This window comes from Varroa jacobsoni, unplaced genomic scaffold (genome assembly GCF_002532875.2).
Source record: "Varroa jacobsoni isolate VJ856 unplaced genomic scaffold, vjacob_1.0 contig00206, whole genome shotgun sequence".
Taxonomy (NCBI): Eukaryota; Metazoa; Arthropoda; class Arachnida; order Mesostigmata; family Varroidae; genus Varroa; species Varroa jacobsoni.
In genome coordinates, this window is record NW_019214427.1 from 158,003 (window position 1) to 181,062 (window position 23,060).

General features: G+C 44.5%; 1 protein-coding gene across 1 annotated transcript; it reads right to left on the bottom strand.

The window, feature by feature from the left end:
* Nucleotides 1-18,386: 18,386 nt before the first annotated feature.
* Nucleotides 18,387-22,810, bottom strand: LOC111270929 (uncharacterized). Its single transcript, XM_022851415.2, has 3 exons — nt 22,677-22,810; nt 20,999-21,187; nt 18,387-20,630 (listed from the first exon to the last, which is right to left on the bottom strand). Exons 1-3 carry the CDS (start codon nt 22,744-22,746, stop codon nt 19,762-19,764), a joined length of 1,128 nt encoding a protein of 375 aa, XP_022707150.1. The 5' UTR covers nt 22,747-22,810; the 3' UTR covers nt 18,387-19,761.
* Nucleotides 22,811-23,060: the final 250 nt, after the last annotated feature.

The window sequence follows — 23,060 nt, forward strand, 5'->3', positions numbered from 1 at the left end:
ACGTTTTGCGGGCGAGCAGCGTAGATAATCGCAATCGCTTACCACCGGAGACCCGTGACGCACTAGCAGGGCTATGGCTCGACGCCCACAAGAAAACCAACGATATGAACAATGATTAATTACAAAAGACCCGAACAGTGCCCTTCAAGTCTCTGATGAGGCCTGGTATATATATACGGTAAGTTACGACTTTCAATAGAACGTCAGAAGGACGCTTTTGTGTTACTTCACAAAATACTGCATTCGCTTGATAACAACTTCTATGGAAAAGATGCACGCTTTGAGGAAGACACTTTGGCGGAACAAAGCCCTTCCCAACGAGGTGATTTTGAAGGTGGAGCAGCAGCAGCAGCAGCATACATGCGATCTGCCCATATCTCATCGCCCGAACCACAATTGCAAGCGTACTTTTCGCCCCCACACAGAGCCGCCGGGTTTTTCCCTAAAGTCACAAACACGAGCTTCCAAATGTCAGAAAAATCCGTGCCAGTGATGCACATTGGAGCCGAGGGACCGTCAAACATACTGCAGTTCATGTTCGCTAATCAAGGTCAATGACCAATGAGAGCAAGCGCAGAATTTCCAATGCCCACAGGGCAATTTACAGCTCATGCATTTGTAGCTCGCGCCGGAGATAGTAGTACGGATAAAGCTGTTCCGTTTGGAGGAATGAACGGCAGGTTAGAAGGAGGATTCCGGGGGACGTTGTCGCCGGAAATCTCCGAGATCGAGCCCCCTGTCGTTTCTAACGACAACTGCCACTCGCATAATTTATAAGAAAGACAATTTTTTTTAGACAAAGAGAATTGCTATTTAGTTGGTCAGAATGGTGCTAACACCCTAAATAAATATGGTTCCGCTAAACGTCGACTGCTTTTTATTAGGTGACTCGGATATGACATTGGCTTCTTCCATCGTGTAACTTACTGAAGACTGCCAAATTACCTATCGATAGTCCATGAACTGAGCACAAGTTTGAGTTATACAACTATGAGTATATGAATATGACCGCCAAATATCGGTGTTATACATACTAAGGGTCTCATGGATGCAGAGCTCTGCATGCAGAGCGGAACTTACATATACACATACAAGGCGCTCAAGCGTAATCAACTTGTGACTTTGTAAGTTTGTAAGTTTTACAGGTTCGTTTGCGGTATTTTCACAAATGCCTACCAGGAGTTGACTCCCTAAGGGTACATGTACAACTAACATTCTACGTACTGGCTGAATTTAAGTAATAACCTATCACCGCACGTTTCTTCGTAACTGAAAATACTATACGAGCTTTAAGTCAAGTTTATTTACTTCGTTATCCTTAACGTTTACTATTTATGCGTAAATAGTTTAAGGGACTAATATTATTACATCTGGTTACCAATTGCCTAATGGTTTATAAACGGGCTAACAGTTTTATAAAGTAGCCTTAAATAATTACGTAATTTCATTAAAAATCGCTAAGTGTTAGGCTACATTTGGAAGGATTCAAGCCTACATCGCTATGATAAATTTTAACGATATGGAAATAAAGAACTGACGTTATCTCTGATCAAATCAGTCAGGTGTGTAACAAATCGTAATGCAAATTCCGACGGACTCTTCGTAATTACGAAAGTTCTATTTGCCCTCTGTCTGCCCCCCTCCCCGAGCAAACCTCTGTTTTATTATAAGCAACTCCGTTCTGCAGGGTATGCCAACATGATCTAGCGCAACTGAATTTACCTTCTAGGCCCTAAAATCACTTTAGATAGCATCAAGCGCGGTGTGCAATTAGGTCGTCTGGGTGAGTTAGTATTCACTTTTATCTATACGAGTAAATTTTATTATTATGTGCCCTTCTTTATTCCGCACTATATGTGTATCTTTAAGGCACTGGCAGAATAATTTAGGGTACAAATTACATGTTTAACCATGGAAGTGATTTCACAATAAAACAGCACGCTAATCGCAAGTATGCTTCACCCCTCTACGCTTTTGTGCGCATCGGTCTCGTTCTAGATCTTTGATGCTTCATCATAACGGCTTTTTTGAGCGAACCAGCGACGAAACAAGATCTTTTTTTCAAGTTGGTAAAAGCATTGCGTACCTTGGTGGCACGCGGCTGCAGTGAAGAACGTCTGACGACAGGCAACCCCACTGCGGATAGCCATTGAGGGTTCGGGAGATGGGGGGGGGGGGGGGAAGACAGTATTTCGGAGGCATTTTGAAGTGGAAGCATTTTTCGAATCGAGGCAAAAGAACCATTTTTCGAATTCGGGCGTCGCTTCCGTTGCGTACCTCGCTCAGTACCGTGTGTCCTCCTTGTTTTTATACATTCGTCGGTCTCGCTGCGAAGTTGACGGCTGGTGAATCTCGGCTCGATTCGCGCGCGTGTACGGGGTGATGTAACAGCGGAAACAAATCCGAATGAAAAGGCGGCTGCACGGAAGAAGCCTAGCGAAGAAAGTGTGCAAATTTAAAAAGCAGAAGGGGAAGAAAACGCAGAAGATACCGAGCAGGTTGCAACTGGAATCAGTCGCGGCGGGTGTCAAAACAAGCAGTCAGGTCGCACGCACTTCATTGCACCGCTAACTTTACTTCTTCTATTTGCTCGTGAAAATGCTGGACGAAAAATCTGAGATATGTTGGCAAGCCGATGGCTTATTAGAGGAAGTTGAAAGCAAACGGGTAAATAGATGCCAAAGATTGGAGCCCAAACTTTATCACCGCCACCGCTGCTGCCGGTATCACCGGCGTCGAAAAAAAACTAAGTCAAGATATTCGAACGAAGTCTTCCGAGACGAAAAAGGGTGACATAGGTCGCGTCGCTAGCAGCGCCGCTATGCGCGCGCTGGGTCGGCCCTAAAGTTCCCCGTACCGCTAGCTTAAAACGATTCAAGGTGCACTGTAGAGACAGCCACTGCCGTAATAACGGCGCGAACAGATATTCTAGAGTGACTCTGATTTTTACACAGACAGTACGAAGAAAGGGAGGAGCAGACAGGGAAAAGTGACACGAATCCAACGAGCCAAGGAAATGTTCGTTTTGCACGAGGACACAACGCGGGAAACGTAAAACGAGCAGATGTGGTTGATAAGTGCAAGGTAAGGTGTATGTGTGTGTGTGGGGGGGGGGGGGGGATATCTTACAATCCTCTTCCCCATGGTGATTATTGGCGGAGGTGAAACGGAGTACTTGCCGAGTTCTCGTTTACCGTTGCCTAGTTGGTGGCATCAAACACATAATTCAAGTAGTCCGATACGAATCGCGTGCTCGAGCGCACCACCAGAAGCTATGCCAGTTGCCGACGATTTGCAAAATGTATGTCATAACGGGCTGGTGAAGGGGGTGTGAGGAACGCAAGTACACGAGCTGGCGCCGCCATACGCGTCGGTGACAACAGGTAACATCAAAGTGTTCCTCATATGAACTTGTGATGTGGTGACTTCAATAACTCGAAGGACAAGCTTACCCGTTACCTCACCAAAAGCAGGAAATGTAGCTCCAGTGCAGTGACGCTGCAATGTCGAAAATGGCGTTGGCATTTGCAGAATACATCTGAAACGAGCCCACATACTCTACCAAGGAAATAAAGGTAGCAGCTGTGTCTTACGTTGCATGGACATATAGCATTTATGACCATCGCAGAAGCACTGAATAGTCAATTCTCTACCGAGCAGTCTTTCTTAAGAAATCAGGGGACTACTCGAATTGTATAATTAAGATTGATGATAGTCGACTGTCTCAGACCACTTGAAATACCTTCAGGTAATCTGTACAATGAATAGGAAAGCATTTGGCCTTCCTCAGTATCCAGCAACATAGCATGTTTTGTAAATATGCAGTCCGGGCTTATCCGAATATGACGCTTAACACGCTTCCTATCGGTCTCCCGTTCCACTAAATCGACCACTGGTAAAATCCTCAGCAAAGCGCTCATGGCTTCTCTAACTACAGCACTCATACGTCAGTCATTTAAAGGCACCACTTTCGTCACAGGAGACTTCATTTGCGCACAACTCCCAAAGGCCATTCCTGTCTCTTCCATCTTTAACGAACATTTACCACCTATCGCTCAGTAGTCTAATTTAGAATAATAGATGCTGGACATACAAAATGGAGTTATGAAGTCTACTGCGGCCGCCTCCGTTTCTAATCATTGCAAATGATCCCTATTTTGCTATCGCATCGACTGTATATTACTGTTTACTCAAGCTATGAATTAAAAGCGACAGTATATGACGAATATTTTCAAAATGTCCAGCATCCTGTTAACACTAACTAGAGACAAAAACAATGCGTCTGTTGCATAATTGTGGGGTTCTGGGAAACATTTTAACCTCTTTATTTTTCTTCTATCCTCAACATTTCTGTCAAGGACTTTGAAGTTTTATTACAGACCATGTCAGGATACCTGATGTCCTGTTAGCAGACCTGTGCTTGACGTTATGATCAGTAAGGCACCCGCATCCAACGACCGCTGTCTTCAAGCTATTCTCGTAAGGGCATTATTACGCATACATAATGGCGTACTTGTAGCTCTTTCCTATCGTTTGCCTCTTATGTTTGGGTCGCTTAGATCTTTTAGATTCTTCCACGTCACCGAAATAATCGTTTTCCGCTATTGTGTAACCATGCGTAAGTAAAAAATAAATCGACGATCTAGGCTACAGTCATTCGCTATCCCCCTCTGAACGTCGTTTGAAGGGACGCTATTTACCCGATGATGCAATAAGGCCATACGAAAGCGCCAACTGTTACAACGATACGCTCATTGCTTTTTGAGTATTACTGCACTCTACTTACTACTGATAGCACTGCACAAACGTAATTTCGTTGCTAACGAAAACCAGGCTGGAGACTTTATAAGTTTTCGAAAAAAAAAAAAAACTATATCTCTTAGTTATTCATCGACGATACGACACCTATACAATGGATGCTCATCCGGCCTCCAGTAATAGATCTAGTGCACATCGCGAAGCCATAAAGTTATTATTATTAGGAGATTTCGTTGTTTCAGTCTTGGTACTACATCTGGATATTATATAATTATCATTAAATGGAATTTTGATTTTTCTTCAGTTGAAGGCAATAACTGTCTTTCGTGCCGTTCGTAGCGGGACGATTGTTGGTTAATTTGTCACTAAAACGAATTCTGCAGTCTATCCCAGTTAAAGATCAATTGTTTTCCCGCTGTTCTAGCGACCGATACATCGGCAGCTAATCGAAACCGTATAACGCAAACAACTGCCTTACGCGTAACTTATTCTGTAGAAAATCCTACACCCGAGACTGAGGCAAGCTGAATGTCCGGCACATATCAGTGTTAGGGGGGGGGGGACAGAGAGAAGTAAAACGGCCAAGACATCGAGATCGAGTGAAACGATATGTTTAAACGTCTGTTTCTTTTTATTGGGAGCGACACTCCTAACCGTGAGTTCTATTACTACAAATGATCGGCCACTTAAAAACGAAAGATGGCGCTATTTAAATGAAGCTTTCCCACCCCACTGCCAATCTCCCACCTATAGGAGCATCTCGGCCTGATTTGACGCTAGGTCTTGCACTAAGTCGCTGCGACGCCCAACGATACCCAAGTACCGATTTACCACTATATACGTTGCCCAGCGAGCAGGTTCAGAATTCTCTGACGACCGAACTAGCGGAGCACCTGTGCCCCTCGAGCACAGAAATCATGCTCGGGATTATCAGCGAGTTTTAAGAAGTGCGCTCACGTGCCCAGCTCGGATGAAATGCCTTCATTTTCTATAAGACACATAGCGGGCGCTTTATCGCCTCTAGATTACAAGATTTACTTGTTAATGCATCCTCATTAGTTGAACGATTGAAAATAGCAGATAAAATTGGGTTTGTAAAGCTTTTTCTAACTATTACGACGACGGCGGCGGCGGCTCTAGTTATTTTCATTCAATGTTTAAGTATGGTACGATTGATCTGCTAATTTTCTACTTTTAGAATCACGGATCATCTGATTTGAGATAGAAACTCTAATAGTAATTAGGTGAGTGCTCATTAAAATTACGCGCACCTAAGGATTATCGATATGCTTTCTCGAGTGGTATCTTGCGCTTTTGAAAAGTCTAAATGTCTTATACCAGATATCGGATCGTTTCAAAAGATTCTAAATAACAGTGATAATTTTACTAAGATCAGTTCTAATATATTAGTAAATTAGTCAGTAATAGGAACTTTTGTCCTGCAAATCAACTAAGGGTACGATTTTATAAATCGCTAAACTAGTTGACAAGCGCACCAACTTAAATGAAAAAAAGGCGAAGTTATACACGTACAAGTATACGTCAAAATACTAGAGGGGAAAAAAAGCTCAATTTTTCCTATTATGAATATGAAATACTAAGCTGTAGTCCATTAAGTCCTATCTTTTCCTTGTTCAAACCTATCCTCATTTGAAAACATGTTAACCCAGTCCCTTAGAAATCCCATTAGGCACCAAGAGAAAATCCTAATCCCAGTAAGCATTGTTCTTTCAGATCGCATCCTGCGCTTAAAAACGTGTGTTGAGCATATGATACTAAATCGCGAGCCTGAGTATTATTATGTCCGTGATTTATAGACGCATGGTATAGCATGTCAAATTATCAATAGGCAGGATATAGTTATTTTTTTTTTATCAAACGCACTTATAAATCGTAATTTTTATCTGCTTTTTGCTTTACGAGCGCGTCCACTTGAATAAGCAGGAGAACCGAAAGGCCAGCTATGTTCTACTCCTGTGAATCCTTTAGGTCTATAGCATAACGGAGATCACGGCTCATGTGTCGCGATTTCTGCACATCATTACATTACGTAGTTGTCTAGGATATTCAATATAGGTCTGTTTGCATACGGGTCACAATGTCAATTGCTCTTTTAGGATTTGTTTGTGTAAACTGTTACAGTGCTAGGATAAACTGTGGCAGAGTTCAAATCTGATACGCTTCGTGAGCCATCTTGAATTGCCCGTTAGTATCTACATAAGTCCACGCCCCCATCTGCACCCGCCCATTATGGCGTATGGGGTCGCCTATTTCGGTTACTCATCAGTTCGTTTTTATTTGCGTATCCAACTCAACTAGCAAGTGGCATAAGCCAGCCAGTCAGCCACCGAACGAGCGGTGCGGCACGTAGACATGCCAAGCTCCGCCATGAGCACTACCTGGTCCTGGAAGCAGTGCTTTTTGTGCGCAGACTGACAAAGTCGGCTACGACCTATTCTCAAGCGCAATTCTATTCATGTCTTTCAACAAGTAGCGTGACTCTAGTCACTGCGTCTCTTCAGCGTCGACTTGCAACCATTGCTTCACGTTGTTGCCTCGCTACCCAGAGTCACCTTGCCACAGAATATATGTAGTTACTGGTCTATTTCTCCATCCCTTCTGCCTTACTCTACTGGTCTTGGTTGTTTGGCGTTTGCTCATTGCCAAAACGACTTCTCCTAGCTGGCCTTCCAAACTATAACGTCGTGCTGCTGTCCTCTGTTCTTCGTCCACGCGCGCGTTCATACTTGCCTGCGACTGGTCCTGACTAGGGCCCAAGCAGGAAGGCAGGCAGGCAACCAAAGCAGTTACATCTTTGTTGACTTTATGTCAGTTTCTACCCCGGCCCCCCGCAGATAGCTTCGTTCTTTTACCCTGGACGACTCTCCCTCTCTCGCCGTGCTCCTGCCTATTAAATGTTTTGGGCCATTACCACGATGCGTCGTAGCATAGTACTTTTACTCTACCGTCGCTGTACTGAAATTGGTGCTACTAGTAGTCGTAGCAGTAAGTAGTCTCTCATGAACGAGCTGGGCTCCGGTGAGTTGTCTGTTTAGTGCACTCGTGTGTGTGGCGGGGGCTCAGACGAAAAAGGTGAACTGTGAACGTATGTGTGTGTGTCCAGAGGGCGGTGGGGGGTGGAGGCAGCAAAGCATAGCATGCCTTGCCATCAGATAGTTGGACACCAGCATCGAGAGCAGAAGCAATAGCAACAGCAGCCCTTTGAATTTATGGGCACACATTTACCCCCTTTCCCACCTTCTCCCCCGCGTGCTCCTCACAAGGAGCGCTCAGTCGCTCTCGGCACTTTCCTCAACTGAGAAGTCTGCCTCCGCCCTGAAGCTTCTATCTGTCCGCTACACTGCCTTCTAATCTGACCCCAGTCGCTTATTCCCCTATACTCTAAGCTGTATCGTTATACCTCAGGATTGCATAACTCCGACGGCGGCGGTAGTCCACCAACTGATGCAGGAGCATCCCCAGACATAGCAGAGGTTCAGGAAACAGACAGAGTGGAACTCCTTGTGGCCGCTGCCGAAAGAGCAAGTCCTTATGCTTCTTAGTTTGAAGAAGCATACGAGAAGTAGCTATGAAGGGGTTAGTTGCAAAGGGCCAAGATATGCGGGGTTTAGCTTAGCTAGCTTTCCTTACCTAGCATCGTTGATACCTAACGAAGGAGCCCGTTTTCGTTAATTACAACTGGATGCCAGTAAAATATGTATGTTGAATCGGGTACAAAAATGCCTGCCACAGTAATATGTGTTAGGCTATAAAAAGGAGATTAGAGAAACGAAGGGGATTAAAAATAGTCGGCAGGAACTATGGTAAAAAAGAAAAGGGATATTGACGTATATATATATATATAGAATATGCACGGTTAGCAAGCTCAAAAGCCGCGTTTAAGTTTAATGTTTTGTTATGGTTTTCTATGCTATTTTCGGTATCTCCATGTTTCGAGTCTTACGTCCGTTAGGCATGGTTCCATCAGACGGCTGGCTCCCAGCCATCACGAGACATCTACGCCCGCGTTCGAATCTACCGCAAGGACACTGTGTGATATTTTCAGTGCTTTCTGATACAAGGTAACACAAATTTACCTTATTTACAATGGAAACCGGTTCAGCCATGAGTTCTATTCACGCAAATATCATACATACGGCTTAATCTTTACCTGTAACACTGCACGAATCGTAGGATGAAGATCCGTTCACTGCAAAAGCTGATCCTATGAATGAGCGCAATAAGAAAATTCGAGTTGCCTTTGTTTTTAGTAAAATACAAATTCTTCACATCTTAGAGTTGTTCTATTCTGGTAATAAATATACAAAAAAAAAAAAAGAAAAAAAAAACAACTTTCAGCGAAATTTGCTGTTGGCGTTGACGAGCGTAATGGGGCAGACGTAAACGGATGGCACAGTTTCCGACACAACAACTTGAAGGCCCTAGGACAACTGTTGTTTTCTTTGGCAGCAGGCGACGCTGGAAACACTAAAGTAGTCGCTTAAAGTTATTGTTAGCGAAGAGTCGATATTCCTGAATTGGGACGCGTGTGTTGTTATTTGCGGCTTTAACGTCGTTGTTCAATTTATCATCTCAAGTCAAAAAATTGGATAGACCCAAGCTCCTACATGTGTCATGTTCTTCTTTGTCGTCATCGAGCGAAACTACACCGGGATCCTAGCTGGCTGTACGGCAGTAGTACTCGATCGGACCTTACATGGAGCAGCCAACGACAGCTAAACAGGTGCTGGCCTTCGAGTCTTGAGGGACTTGCTTTCGACTGATGGGAGCAAGCAATGACGGATATTTAGCTGTAACTAGAGGTATGGGACAGGAGCGTTTACTATGAGCACAGGCTTTTTTGTCTGAGGAACGTAATTAGGAGTTCGTTTAGACTTCAGCAAACAAAAATCAAACAGTACTTTCTCCTTTAGGGGCATCTCTGCGTCCAATAATTATCCGAAGTAATAGCTTTTATTGGATTATGAAAGAAAAAGTGTGTGTGGAAAATTAAAGAGCAGCTAGGCAAAAATATTACTACTACTACTTCTTTCAGCGTTGATGGGATAACAAAAGCATGAATAACGTACTTCACCGACACCTCAATCACCGCGGCTGTTTTACATATATCTTCGCGCATATGACAGCCTATGGTATTATAAATGGCGCTGCAGCTGTTACTCGCGCAACACATAAAACTCCGTTGTTTTTTAATTTGAACTTTACAATAATAATGAATTTAGTCCTAACCTTATTTCTGCAAATAACAAACAAATTTCACAAAAAGGTTATTGTAAAGGACTCAATGAAGACGCGATCCGGAACAACGGTTTTAGCTAACGTCCATTTGGGAAACGAGTGAGTTCACGATATGAAGCGGTGGTAATCGTTAATTTGCAAGAAAAGAAAAGAAAGATCAACCAGCGTCGACGATATCAGCCAGTGAATAGATCTGCTTACACGATAAGCGAGAACAACATCTCTAGCGGTGTAAAGATGCAGAGATCCTCGCGTACAGAAGGTCCCTATTTTATTTCTATCAAACGCTTACTTTAATAGAGAAATCGTTTCACCCTGTTTCTGTTGCCGATTCAAATCTCAATATTGTTTGGTCAGCATGTTATCGTCGGCTGAGCCTAGGCAATTTTTGTTAGACTTGTTAGATAGATTTGCTTTCTCAGGACACTGAGAATCAAAGGAAGGTCAGTCGAACAGCTGTACAATGTACTAGCTTGGTTGAAGCATCTAATATGAATTTTCCTATTGGAAAAACGTACTGGCAAGCTTTGCCCTCGTTTAGCAGTCATCTTACAGCTTTAAGCAATGTCAGATATGTTTTTGCTTCTCTGTAGAAATAACAGAATTGGACGAACGCCATAGCGCAAGGATCTTTGCCCGCAATGGACGATCCATATCGTGGCGGGTATGAGTATTAGATGAATTTGAACACCTCCGCGCTGTGCTTGTACGAGTGTCCAGTGAAAATAGAGGTTGTCATCATAGGACCTTTTACATATAGTCTATGCTAATCGTCCTAATAATAGATCGATGGTATAAGCCGTGATCTACACCCGCACTGTATATAGGCAATGCAAACGCTCAAATTCAATTACATTCTAGGCTGGAACTAGACCCTACATACTAAAAGTTCGTTGCATATAATTTTTATTTTCAATGCAGTTTGTCTTGGAAAGCGGCCAACTTCAGAAAAAAAAAAGCATCAAGATTTTTGAATCATTCGGCCCGAAACAAGATCGCATCGATTAAACTAGCTTAGAATTTAAATGCAATTGTACGACCTTTAATCCGCTATTAATAGTACACTGTAGTGACGAGCAGCATCTCGATGGTTTACTTCAGCCGCCAGGCACGCTGGCTATTAAGCCTATGTTTTCTTGCCAGGCCTGATTAAGGGCGAACCTTCATAACTTCAATCGTTCTTGTCGAATCCTGTGGCTACTTTAATCCACCGCAGCTCCCGTTAAAGGAAGCCCGCCATTCCACGGTCATACAGACGGAGGCGTACAGTGAATGTGACGGGGGTAAGAGGGACCACTAGTTGCTGAAATAGGTGTAGTGGCCGTTCCGGCGCTGTGAAAATGGGGCAAACATAGACAGAATGCAGGCCGACAGATATAGAGTGCGAACTGAAGTAAAGGGAGTGAAGCCGTTTGATGGAGACGAAGGGTGGCCCCCCATTCCTTTCGTCCTTTTCGTTGTAGTTGTCATAGTCTCTCTCTTTGTCCGTTTTTATGGAGGGGACACGGAGGGTTGCGGGGTGATCGACCGGCTGGAGGCTTTGGAGCAGCAGAGAGAATGTTGCTGCTGCCGCTTCTTGCATTATGCTTCCTTGAGGCACACCAACAGCAGCTACGGAACTTCAAGGAAAGCGTATGATGGAGGGCTGCTGGACTGTTCGGGAAAAGGCAAAATGGGCGCGGATGAAGATGCGGGTATTGGTCGAGTGAAGGGGCATGCCAAGCTGGGCTACTGGGGCGAACAGTTTGTCATTGCATATACACAACTCGACTATATCGCTTTGTGTTGCTGTTGCGCCGCTTGTCGTGCTCGCTGTGACATTGCTTTTCTTTACAGCAGACACATAGAGCGGCAATTCCCGACCAAGCAGCAAACACGATTGCCATATTACGGATGGAAAAAGTGGACGAAGGTAAAGAAGAAGAACGAAGAAAACGTTACGGCTACTACTACTGCTGCTGGCAATGGCGCGACGGAACAAGCTCTAGACAGAGCTATTCAGCAGCGGATGCAGCGTGTTGCAATGCAGCAGTAACTGTGTGTATCGGTCTGCGTGGGTGTGTACGTGTCAGCGTTCAGCCACTACCATTGTTGCTTTGGCAACTCCTGCCATTTTTTAGTTGCTTGTCCTCTATAACCTGATCTTTCTGCCTATGTTAGCTTGGAACCGCGATGGCGTTGGAGTTCAGCTAGCGACAACGCTACCACCGTTGCTATCAGCATCCGAACGCTGCACCTCGAAGGAATACAGGGATGATCGGGCCTAGCGGCAAAGGCCTAGGTCTTCTCAGCAGCAGTTGCGCATAAATGCAAAGCTCAAAAAGGAACCTGCAGCTGCCGCCGCCAGCGAAAAATCCGAATAGGACAACCCTCTGGCCCAACTACACCATCGCTGCCGTCGTGGGTCGGCCCGAACTGGGTTGCATACGACCTTTGATGAGATACTAACACCGAGCAGTGCCATGCTATTTGTATCTAGCTGCATCGTTGCACAGTTTCTCTCAGCAACAGCAGTCGTCCTTTGGTCCGTTCATTTTCTTCCGGAGACCCCTGGCTCTACGAAATGCTTTAAACGTAAAGTTAGACGACGGGCACGTAGAGACGCATATATATATATATATATAGCTGAATATACGCAGATACATAACAAGAGAGACAAATGTGCAACTGCCAGGATAGTGTACATACATGCACACTCAACTCAGCAGACGAGTAAGATATTTGGTTTCTGCTATCTAGTATTATACGAACTATTCGCATGTTAACATTTACTAAGAAGATTTCAGTACAACGGCTAAAAAAATAATAATATATTCAATAGACCGAGTAGGGATAATAGGTATTCAGATAATAGATATAATTATTAATGCATAGAACAGCATAATCGCGTCCATCGATTAAAAGATTGTACGAAGACATGTCAAAATGTTGTTATTGTTATGGACGTATAGGTGCTTGTTTTAAAGTGACAAGAGATAAATTTAAATATACAGCGTCGGCAATTTGAATGAATTGAAAAAACATAAGTTATCTACGGACCGAATGGTCTGCTTGGCACCGCTTAAATGCGCTAACTTTTTGTTTACATGATTACAATATATATGTATCTAATATGTAATAAACGGTAATTAGGGTATATATGGCACAAGGCTCCATATTCCCCATGCACATGAACAATCCGTTCGGATACCTAGCTTCGTAACTGCCAATTCCTGATCAATTTTCTGAACCCATTAAAATAATGGCACCAGCTCAGAAAGAACAACAAAAAAGGTAAACTTTTGTTTATATGTTCAAGTGTACATAATTGGATAATATGGATAATTTTATGCCACGTATTTTTTAATTCACCATAGATCGACTACATGATTTTCTTAGTTGATCATCACTGATGCACTCAACTATGAAGTTCCACCTATTTTTCAACAACACTGCACCTTTGTTATTTACCACGTGCTGACCTGTATAATTACTTCTCGAGCAATTACTTCTTTTCCGTGTCTTCATATAGCATAATATAATAGCTATGTGCCAATAAGTGCAGTGTGCATAAAATGATCAAGAGGCCTTTTTCGGCAGCAGGTTCCCTTCGTCTTTACGAATCTCCATGTACAGAGGTAAGTGCCCTCTTTTTAACTAGTCGATCTCATCGAGCAAGCGGCAATTGTCCTACGAACACTTCACCGAGCGGTGACGAGCTATCCGTTACTGCTATTAAAGTCAGACGCTGCTGACAGATTCTACGGTGCGATCGCCGTGGTCTCCATTCTCGACCTGGCACAACCCGAGAACAGCGGTCGGGTCAGCTGCGACCGCACCTATAACGTAGAGGTAACAGCATCAGCAGCAGCTGTAGTATCCGCTTTCCCCATCTGCCTCGCTTCTACTTTACCGTCTTCTCCTTCTACCACTGTCCGACACCATCGTTCCCACTCGTCTTTGTTCGTCTCGGTAGCCAGCGCCGTGCGAAATACTAATACCACTGCTCTGTCTATCCAATGCTATTATATTTCTGCCCATTAGGAGTAAGCGACCCATCGACCAGCCCGACCCAGCCAGCAGAGCCTGCCAACTAGGCCGCGGTGGCGGCGGCGGTCTCCAGACTCTCATCCGACGTTGACTGAGTTGATTCATTCGTTCGTCACTTCGTTGGTGGCTCGCCTCGAAATAGCTTCAGCAGCGGTACTACTCGTCGGGCCCGACAGACCTCTGCTTTCTGTTCTGCTGAGAGGCTGCTCCCGCTGCTCCTGCTGCTGCTAGTCCACGGCCCAGCCGCGCCCCTGAGTCCCTTAATCCGAAAGACTAGTTAACCTCATCAACGTTGTTCGCCTGGCCGGCGGGCCGAGAACAACCGAGTGCGAGTCAGGCCAAGCCAGAAAAAGCAGCTGAGCGCCAAACAAGAAACCAAACGAGCAGCGACGGACAAACTGAGCCGGACAGGCGAGCAATGAGAGAAGCCCTCCGCTCAAGCACCGCCCACCCGGCTCTGCCTTAATACAGCGATCTCCCTGTCAGCAACATGGCCACCATCATCATTGTAATCTACGCACTTCTACCAGCATGGCTGCCACAATCGGCGCCATGGCCGCCGCCGCCCCCGCCGCTGCCATCTACAATGTGCAGCTGCCCAATCCGATTCCAACCACTGTCTCGTTTATATGTCCATGCGTAGATATATTGATAGAATGGTGCGCAAAACAGTGAATATCGGAGTAAAATGGTTGGCTTGTAAGTCCGATAGTCGATTTAGTCTCTCAACTTGAAACCTTGCCCGTCGACCTGTCGTCGGCTCGTTAATAGCATCTTTAACTAGGAATCGCACAGCCATGCGTGCATCTGAGTGACCTTTGTACGATATAGCTCTTGACAATTACCTGAACGTTCGATGCGATTAGATACAGGCAGATGGATATGCGAAATGATTGACTAACTTGAAAGATGAAGCTGATATACAAACTTCTAGTTAAAGTGGTAAAAACGTCGGTATGGCGGTGGTCGAGTTTGCTGTAAGGTCATTTGTCGTTTTTAACTAGAGACATTGTATTTGACTGTTACGTACATGACCCATTGGCAGTTCCAAGATAATTGTTGATGTTTTGCTTGTGACAATAAAGTAAGTAGGTAGTTAGGGACGACAGCAAAAAATTATCTTCGTGTACACTTTCTTTTATTGAAGTTAGTTTTTTTTTTCGATATTAAGTATATAAGTTAAATAGTAATAAATTTAGACGCTGTTATTTAACTACGCCTGCAGCTGACTGACCATCAATAAAACAATTTTTTCGGCATCCTTTTGATCAGCCCTCGAATAGAAATCGCACAGCCTTTACTACATAATTAGTTTATACAGCATTATGAAATTGCTATATAGCGGCAGAAATCCTAAGCAGGTTTTAGTGGTTATTGCCAAGAAAAAAAAGCGATTCAGGTTTCTCCTGTGTCTTACGGCTTTGTCACGACAAGCGACACTTGTCATTTATGCTACCAGTAATTAGGGAGCGTACGTTTCATAAATTTCGTGCAAATTTTATTTGAGAGCTTATTAAAGTTTCCTTCTTACATATGGTAGAATATAAAGGGGTCAGCGTGTTTTCAGAACGAAGCATGTCGGAACGTGTATCCGTATGTGTGTGGAGGAACGGAATCGATTTCGAGTCCAGGACACCGCTCTTGTATATTAAAATTGCTCGGTATATATGTCAGTAATCATGCAGATACCGGTTCTGTTTTTGTTGAAAGAGAATGTTTTGCCTCTTCGAGGTAAAATGCTAAAGGAGGACAAAGGGAAAGAAGAAGTTGTGAGGGAGCAAGGTGGATTTATGGGGAGACCACAATTCCGGGCCCGTAGGGACCCCATTGAGAAGCATTTGGGGTTCGATGATTTGCAAATCCCCAACGTAATAATTCTTGGTCCTCTTGCGACTTGAGTTATCACTGTGTTTGCCACAGCGTCCGCCTCCACCCAGTTCTTCATAATTTTCTCTCCGTTTTTCGCTTTATCTTTTTGTGATTCGCCATATCCCTATAGCGAAGCGGCCTTCCCCTTCTCCTTGTATAAGTTAGAGGTTTAGCGAGAAGAACGCGTGGACGGGAGATGCGTTAAATCTGCTAGCCTAGGATGAGATTGTAGAGGGGCAAAGAGAGAAAAGGGGAGGGGTGGGCTATAGATAGCGAAGCCGAAACAGAAACGTAGCATTGGGCCTGCAGCCCAGCATAGACCTTCTGCTAGAAGACGATGGCTGTCGGCCGCCGGAGAGCTGAAGGCCGACGGCCAGACACAGCTAGATCCGAGAGTCAGAGAGGTTTCAACAGCGGGTATTGCAGGTTTCTGCTGAGGGATAGCTAGTGTGGGCTTAGGCTAAGCCCCTCCGCGACCAGCAGCCAACACCGGCGGATCGGCAACCGACGATGGCTCAGTCAAAGGGAGAAATGGATGTGCGCTATAATGTACAGTGGATAGTAACTGGCTGCTCTCTTTGCTGTCGTTCAATCTAATTTTCCCCTGGTAACAATATAACATTCCTCTATCGGCTCGCCGAACCGACCAGGAGTAACCGCTATTACGTTCAGGCCGACTAGCCACATCTTACTCGTTCCTGTGTGGCCCTATAAGGCCAGCCCAACAACCGTTTCCCTCACTGTTCAGAACCGTAAGAACGAGAGATTCTACAGTGAACCCGGTGTTACGCCGGTCAATAGAATCTAGCCGCGGCAGACATTATCCGGTAGGAGTACGCGCGTTAGATGATAATCTGTAAGGGCGCATATGGCTGAAGTTGCTTGCCAACTTGAAGGCCCCCTTCGCCGAAACGGACCAAGAAAGGATACAGGTGGATTGGAATTGAACACTTTTGGTAGGCCTATCAGCATATCATGAATTCTAGTACTCTGTAACCCAGCGCAGATCAGACAGAGAGAGAAGTAGGGAGAGAATGAGGCAGAGCGCTGTCGAGATCAGCTAGGAAAATTGACTATTGACCTCTTACACAGTACATCGAAATATCGACCCATCCCTTGTATATATATATAAGACAGGGCATTCACAAATAAAATTAATAGAAAACTTAAACCCGCTTTCATCTGCACCCTCTGCAAGGTAGATACATATACCTGAGGGACTTCGCTCTATTTTACAACATAACGAAAAAGTTTGTATGGAGTGATATACCTTCTGAATTAAAGATGAGAAATTACCTGAAAATAGACACAGGTTTAAAAGGAAATTTTTTTGGTAGTTTTTTTTAATATAATTTTTTAATGCGTTCTTCAACTTTCGATTGTTTGAGTCCCTAATTTGTTAAGTTTGTTTTGTTAGTTCCTCGTGCCGCAGCTACACAATAGATCGACACGTTCTTTCTAATATAAAAAAAATCGCGTACGATATGCGCATTAGAGGGCCTTGGAATTTAATCTTGCCCCTGTGTAAGCTTGGTGAGTAATATATTTGCATGCTGACCTTAGGGATACGTTGTGGTCTAGGTTCGAATCCAGTCAAAGACACGTTTTGCTTCGTGCTGGGAGCCAGTCAGCCGTTTCATGGAACTATGTCTAACGGCAATACCGGACGTAAAACTCAAAATATACAGTGGTCCTACCATAAAGAGTGTGCCGAATCTAAAGCAACGCTTTACGAGACTACTTTATTGACTGTCTTACTCGGCTGTTTGTTATATGTTTTCTATTCCTTGTTGCGCACCTAAAAACTTACATGAGATGGAGTTAGGCACAGGCCAAGAAAACCTCGAATGTTCGGCCTCTCGTATCGGTGTCGCACCGATAGCTTCTGGGCTGACTTCAAATGGAGTGAAAACAATTTGTCGAATAACAAAGACTTGATATATCCGTATTTACGATAGCAGATCGTTGTATTATATGGTGTACATTTACTTATCTAGGGCCTAAGCATCAATTTCAAATATATCGAAGATATTAGATAAAAGTAAATTATAACAAAAAATATCATTTTCTGCAGTGAGCACAGCTTTATTGATTTGTGACGACATAATAATAATATTTTTTTCGTATCGTTAATCTCTGTCTTTGCGACTTTTCTTCTTTCCTCTTTGTGTATCATAGTCGATTCTCATTCACATGCCTACTTGTAAGTTTTTATTCCACTTATTATGATTATCATCACCTGTTCATTCGTCCATTCGGCTTCATTATCTGGAATTATAATCGGTCCGATTGTAAAGGCTGCTAATATACCTGTACATAACATAAATCACAGTGAACGCTTGTTGTCGATTCTTGCTCACAATTCACAATTTGCCTTTTTCTGCCTCTCTGACTGCCTGTCCCGGACCACCCCACCGCATTATCACCTCCTCCCCCCCCCTACCCCCCCACCCCACCCCACCCTACCCCACATTATGAAGACATACGCCTGGTCACCTACACTAACAGTGTCTGCAAAAGCAGCATTGCCTGTCTCAATGTTTCCTGTCAATTCATCTTTCTGATCGAACCCCATTTTCAACCTAGCACGTGTTTTATTCTCATCGCTATTTCTGTACATGTTTCTGATTTATCAATAGTTTATGCTAAACTTTTAGCGTGCGTTGTAAGTATCAGTTTTGTCACAGCGATGGTCATTTCGTGACGCGTCGAACAGTTTGGCCGCACGCCTGACGAGCCTACACGATGAAGCGTTATTGATATCCGGTCATTTCTGCTTCCTTTCCTTGAATAAATAGCACGGAAACATTATTCGCTTTGGCACACAAGTCATTGGGCCTCTCCTGAATGACCACGGTCCCATTTATGCTCATCGCACAATCGGTTTGAGGTCTTGAGCCCAGAGCACACTCTGTAGATGCTCACCGGTTTTTGTTGAAGTGGAATTGTTGCCCTCTCTATGCCGGTCCCATCATATATAAATGCTTTCATTCTGGAATCGCTTTGCAGACGCTTTCATTTAGCATCAGTAAGTATATCATTTAGCTCACGATGCGAACTACGCTTGTACGGCTATTAAATGAGATCGACGATAACTAAACAGTTTCATCTCAGTGTATATATATATACTTATTTATATCAGTCTATCTATCTAGTATATGTTTTCGGTATCCAGTTTATATATGTATATCAATTTGCGTATTTGTCTTCGGTGTTCGCTCCGATATTCTTCGCTTCGCTGGCGAACCTTTCAATGACAATTACCTAGTGCATTGCATCTCTCGCTACCCTGAATTTGCGGACAAGTTTTACCCGCACCACTCACAAATCTTAACGAGCTTCAATTGTAAGTGGATGTCTAAGATAAGTATTTATAGCTTTCCCTTGTCATTTTTTTATGTGTCTCAAAGGTTTCTTTCCCTTGCGGGTATTTAATCTCAGCCCAGATTCCACTGATCCTATTAGTTTAATGGCTTTGTGGAAATCCGCTCATTCAACTATACTGTAATATACTATAAGCTATATAGTATAGTACTTCAGCCGTCAGCCCTTCAACATAATCGAATGCTACACACGCAGCTATTGAACCACCTGGTAGCACCGGGTTTCGTAGACGGATTCTGTGAACGTCTTGCTATAAATTTACGTTGTCTTTGCGACGACTATGTTTCTTCGGCTGCTCTTCAGACTATACTTATATGTATGCGGTAACGCGCTAAAATTCAGCAGTGTTTTTTTGCTGTACTTGATACCTCAGTAACACGCCCACGACGTTGTTGCTACTGCCGGTGCTGTTCTAGTTTCTGGAGTACTGCAGATATGATGTCTCTGTTGTGTGGAACAAATCTAGACGATTCCCGGAAGTTGCGGAGGCCGAATGGTGGCTGTAGGAGGGCTCCCTGGCGTGGCTGGTCCATCAGAGTGTGGCGGCGGCGGCGGCGGTGCCTGAGCGGCAGCGAACTGGTGGTAATACAAGGACGCAGGGTATGCAGCGGCAGCTCCAGCCGCCAAGGCAGCGGCCGCACTACCTAACGCCGAGATTGTTGATGGCGCGGTTAGTTGGCCTGTCGGAGGCGGTGAACCCCCGGCGGTCGTCGAACGTGCGGGTGAAGTGCGACCGGGTGCAAGGGCAGCAATAGTCGACGCAGCTTCGGTCAGTGCTAAACTCGCGGATGAGCTAACTGTAGTAACTGCTGAGGTGGGTGCACCCGGAGGAGATGCTGAGCTAGTTGGCATGACACCATTCGAAACGGTACTCGGTGCGGCCCCCTCGTGGTAGAGTAGCGGCACTCGAACCATGCCCTGAGCGGCCTGCGCTGCGGCGGCATGATGCGCCATATTGGCCGCCTCCAGCTCTGCTGCCAGTTGTCGTTTCCATTTATTTCGACGATTCTGGAACCATATCTTAACCTGCGTTTCAGTTAGGTGTAGCGATGCAGCCAGGCCAGCACGCTCACTGCTAGACAAGTAGCGTTTCATGTCGAATGTCGACTCGAGCTGAAATACCTGGCTGCGCGTAAATACGGTGCGCGTCTTTTTTTTGCGGCGTTGAGCGTTTTTGTCATCTACTCCACACTTCATATCGTCCTTGACGTCATCATCTTCGCAGTCCGAATCTAAATGGCTATGCTGATGCAATGAGTGTGTATGCGTAGAAACGGCACTCAGGCCTGGATGGTGAAAAATAGTGCCTGAAGGCCGACCTAAAGGTGATCCTGCAACCATCGATAATGACGTCTATTAGTTCATTGCCCCGCCACAAATATAAAACGAAAATGCGATTCAGAATTTGAGTGATATATAGTCTATACATGGCCCATTATGTTTTTTGGAAGTATGACATTCAGGCCATGCGCGAAACTTCGGGTGGGCTTCCCATATAGGAAATAGTAAACTTGTACTATATTTATTTAGTGCCTGTTTTCGCTGACGCTATTCAACCGTAAACCAAACTATAGCGGTATACATGCGCAAGCCGTACACATCCAACAGCTACAAAGCAATCCAAATTCAGAGCTCGCAAAAGGTAGGTAGTGCGCGATATCGACAAACAATTCGTACGTTTAATAACTATGGTATTTACCAGGAGACGCGGTAGAATTAGGTGGCATAGAAGAGCCTGCAGATACGGAAGCCGTCAGATGATGGCCACCGCCTGTTTGAATGGGTGGACTTGAAGTTGAGGAGGCTCGTGCGCTGTCTGCAGAAGCCGAGCGTTCTGGTCGAGGGTACGTGCTGCTTGGTGAAGCTTCCCGTTTGATCGCCTCCCCACCTAACAAACAGAGATAAATATTTAAATTAAAATAAATATACAATTATTATTGCTTTATTTTGTTACTAGCGCCTTGTTTGGTATTTTTAATCAGCAAATACTATCCCACTTCATAGAAACAGACCAACTGTTTATATTCAAATGAAACTAGGTACAGTGTGAGATCAACATGTCGGATTTTCTCAAGATCATTCTTTCTCTATTGAAGCGGCTGGCTAACTCGAACCCTATATCTTACATATTAACAGCCGAATCGAAAAAATTAGCAAATATTACGAAAGTCATATATATACATTTCCTACACTTATTAGCTTATTTCAACATTATCTCGTAATCGATACCCGTGTAGTCGCCTAGAATTTCGCTGAGATCTGTCGTTCAGCTTGTTGTACACTATTCTGCTTCGGGGAACAATTCGGGCCCTTGTGAGCCGGCCATGCTAGGGGTCTGTCTGCTTGCTGCGTTTCCACTCAGTCGCATATGCAACCGTCCGCAAATCTCTACAAAATCTCCAACCCTCCAAGACATATTGTCACCTCTTCGTCTTCCTACACAGATGCGCTAAAAGCCTAAACGCCCGAGGCAATACAGTGAGAGATTGACAAGGGAGATTTTACCGGAAATTTGCTTCTGATTGCCTGCTTTTTCCTATCTCATAATCGACTCAACGCATTTTCTTCGTCTGATCAGTTTCTGAGTCACACAAAGAGTATCTGTAACTATGCAAGTTCACCGAGACGAAAGAAAAAACATCCCTCACAGAAAAAGCCATAGGACTTCAGTTGGCGTCATAAAATATCTGACTATGGAAATATTTTCCCGATACAAGAACTCGCTTCATTGAAACACCTTTCCTGAAAGGCCTCGTATTCGCACTATCATTATACACTTGGCCATTTGTTTACTATTTGGCCATACATACAGTGCGCCATTCTATCGCACAGTCATTTGTCCTCTTTAGAATTTCATGTTTCGTTCGTGGATGGATATGATCACTTTAATCACGATCATATCCAAAATAATAGATCCATCTTGAACTTGTCTCCTGCGCTAATGCTTCCCAATAGATGATGTGCTTGTTTCCTCTTGTCGTTGAACACACACGCCTTTCTCATCCGGTTTTCCACCTTTGCTGGCCTGCTGTTTCATTGCTTCATCGGCCAGATAGTGTAAACGAGGCACGTGTCCTTATGTGGGTTACCTCGGCAGTCAGCCGGCCTGAGCCAGCCGATCCCGATAAAGTAGCTTTCTTGTTATCGTAGTTGTCGTGTTGTGTGAACTAGAGGGCTCGGCATGTCCATCTCGCAAGGCACGTGCACTTCCTTCAGGCCATTACCCACATACTAAGAGACACAATACACTCATATGTTGCTTGCCACACGTGCACGGAGAAGTAGAGCGTCGGCGGCCGAAAAACCTGGTGCTACAACACCCTACTACACCACTCGTCATCCATTCACGTTTCCAGTCGTCGTATCTGTACACTTACCCTGCAAACATAGGACAAAGGGACAGGGAGATAGACTGCGCAAGAGAAAGCGTGGACATGACCGAATCATCGGCCTATGCGAACTGGCAAAGCACCAGCGCTTCTGTTCAGGTACCAAGTGTACTAGTGAGCGCGCCATGTTCCATATCGTATTATGTCGGGCAAAAAGGAGCCTAATTCGCCAAATGATGGTATTCATTCGACACGTGCCGTTCAAGAGAGAACAACGCGCGGAAAGTGGAGAGAACTTCGGCAAAATCAACAGGAGCCTCGCGTCGCTGATACTTCATAAAGCACACATACATGCACACAGATATGCAGATATCTACCGGTGTTTTACTTGTGCGATGTTATCCTCCATGTGTTCATTGTCCACCAGAGATC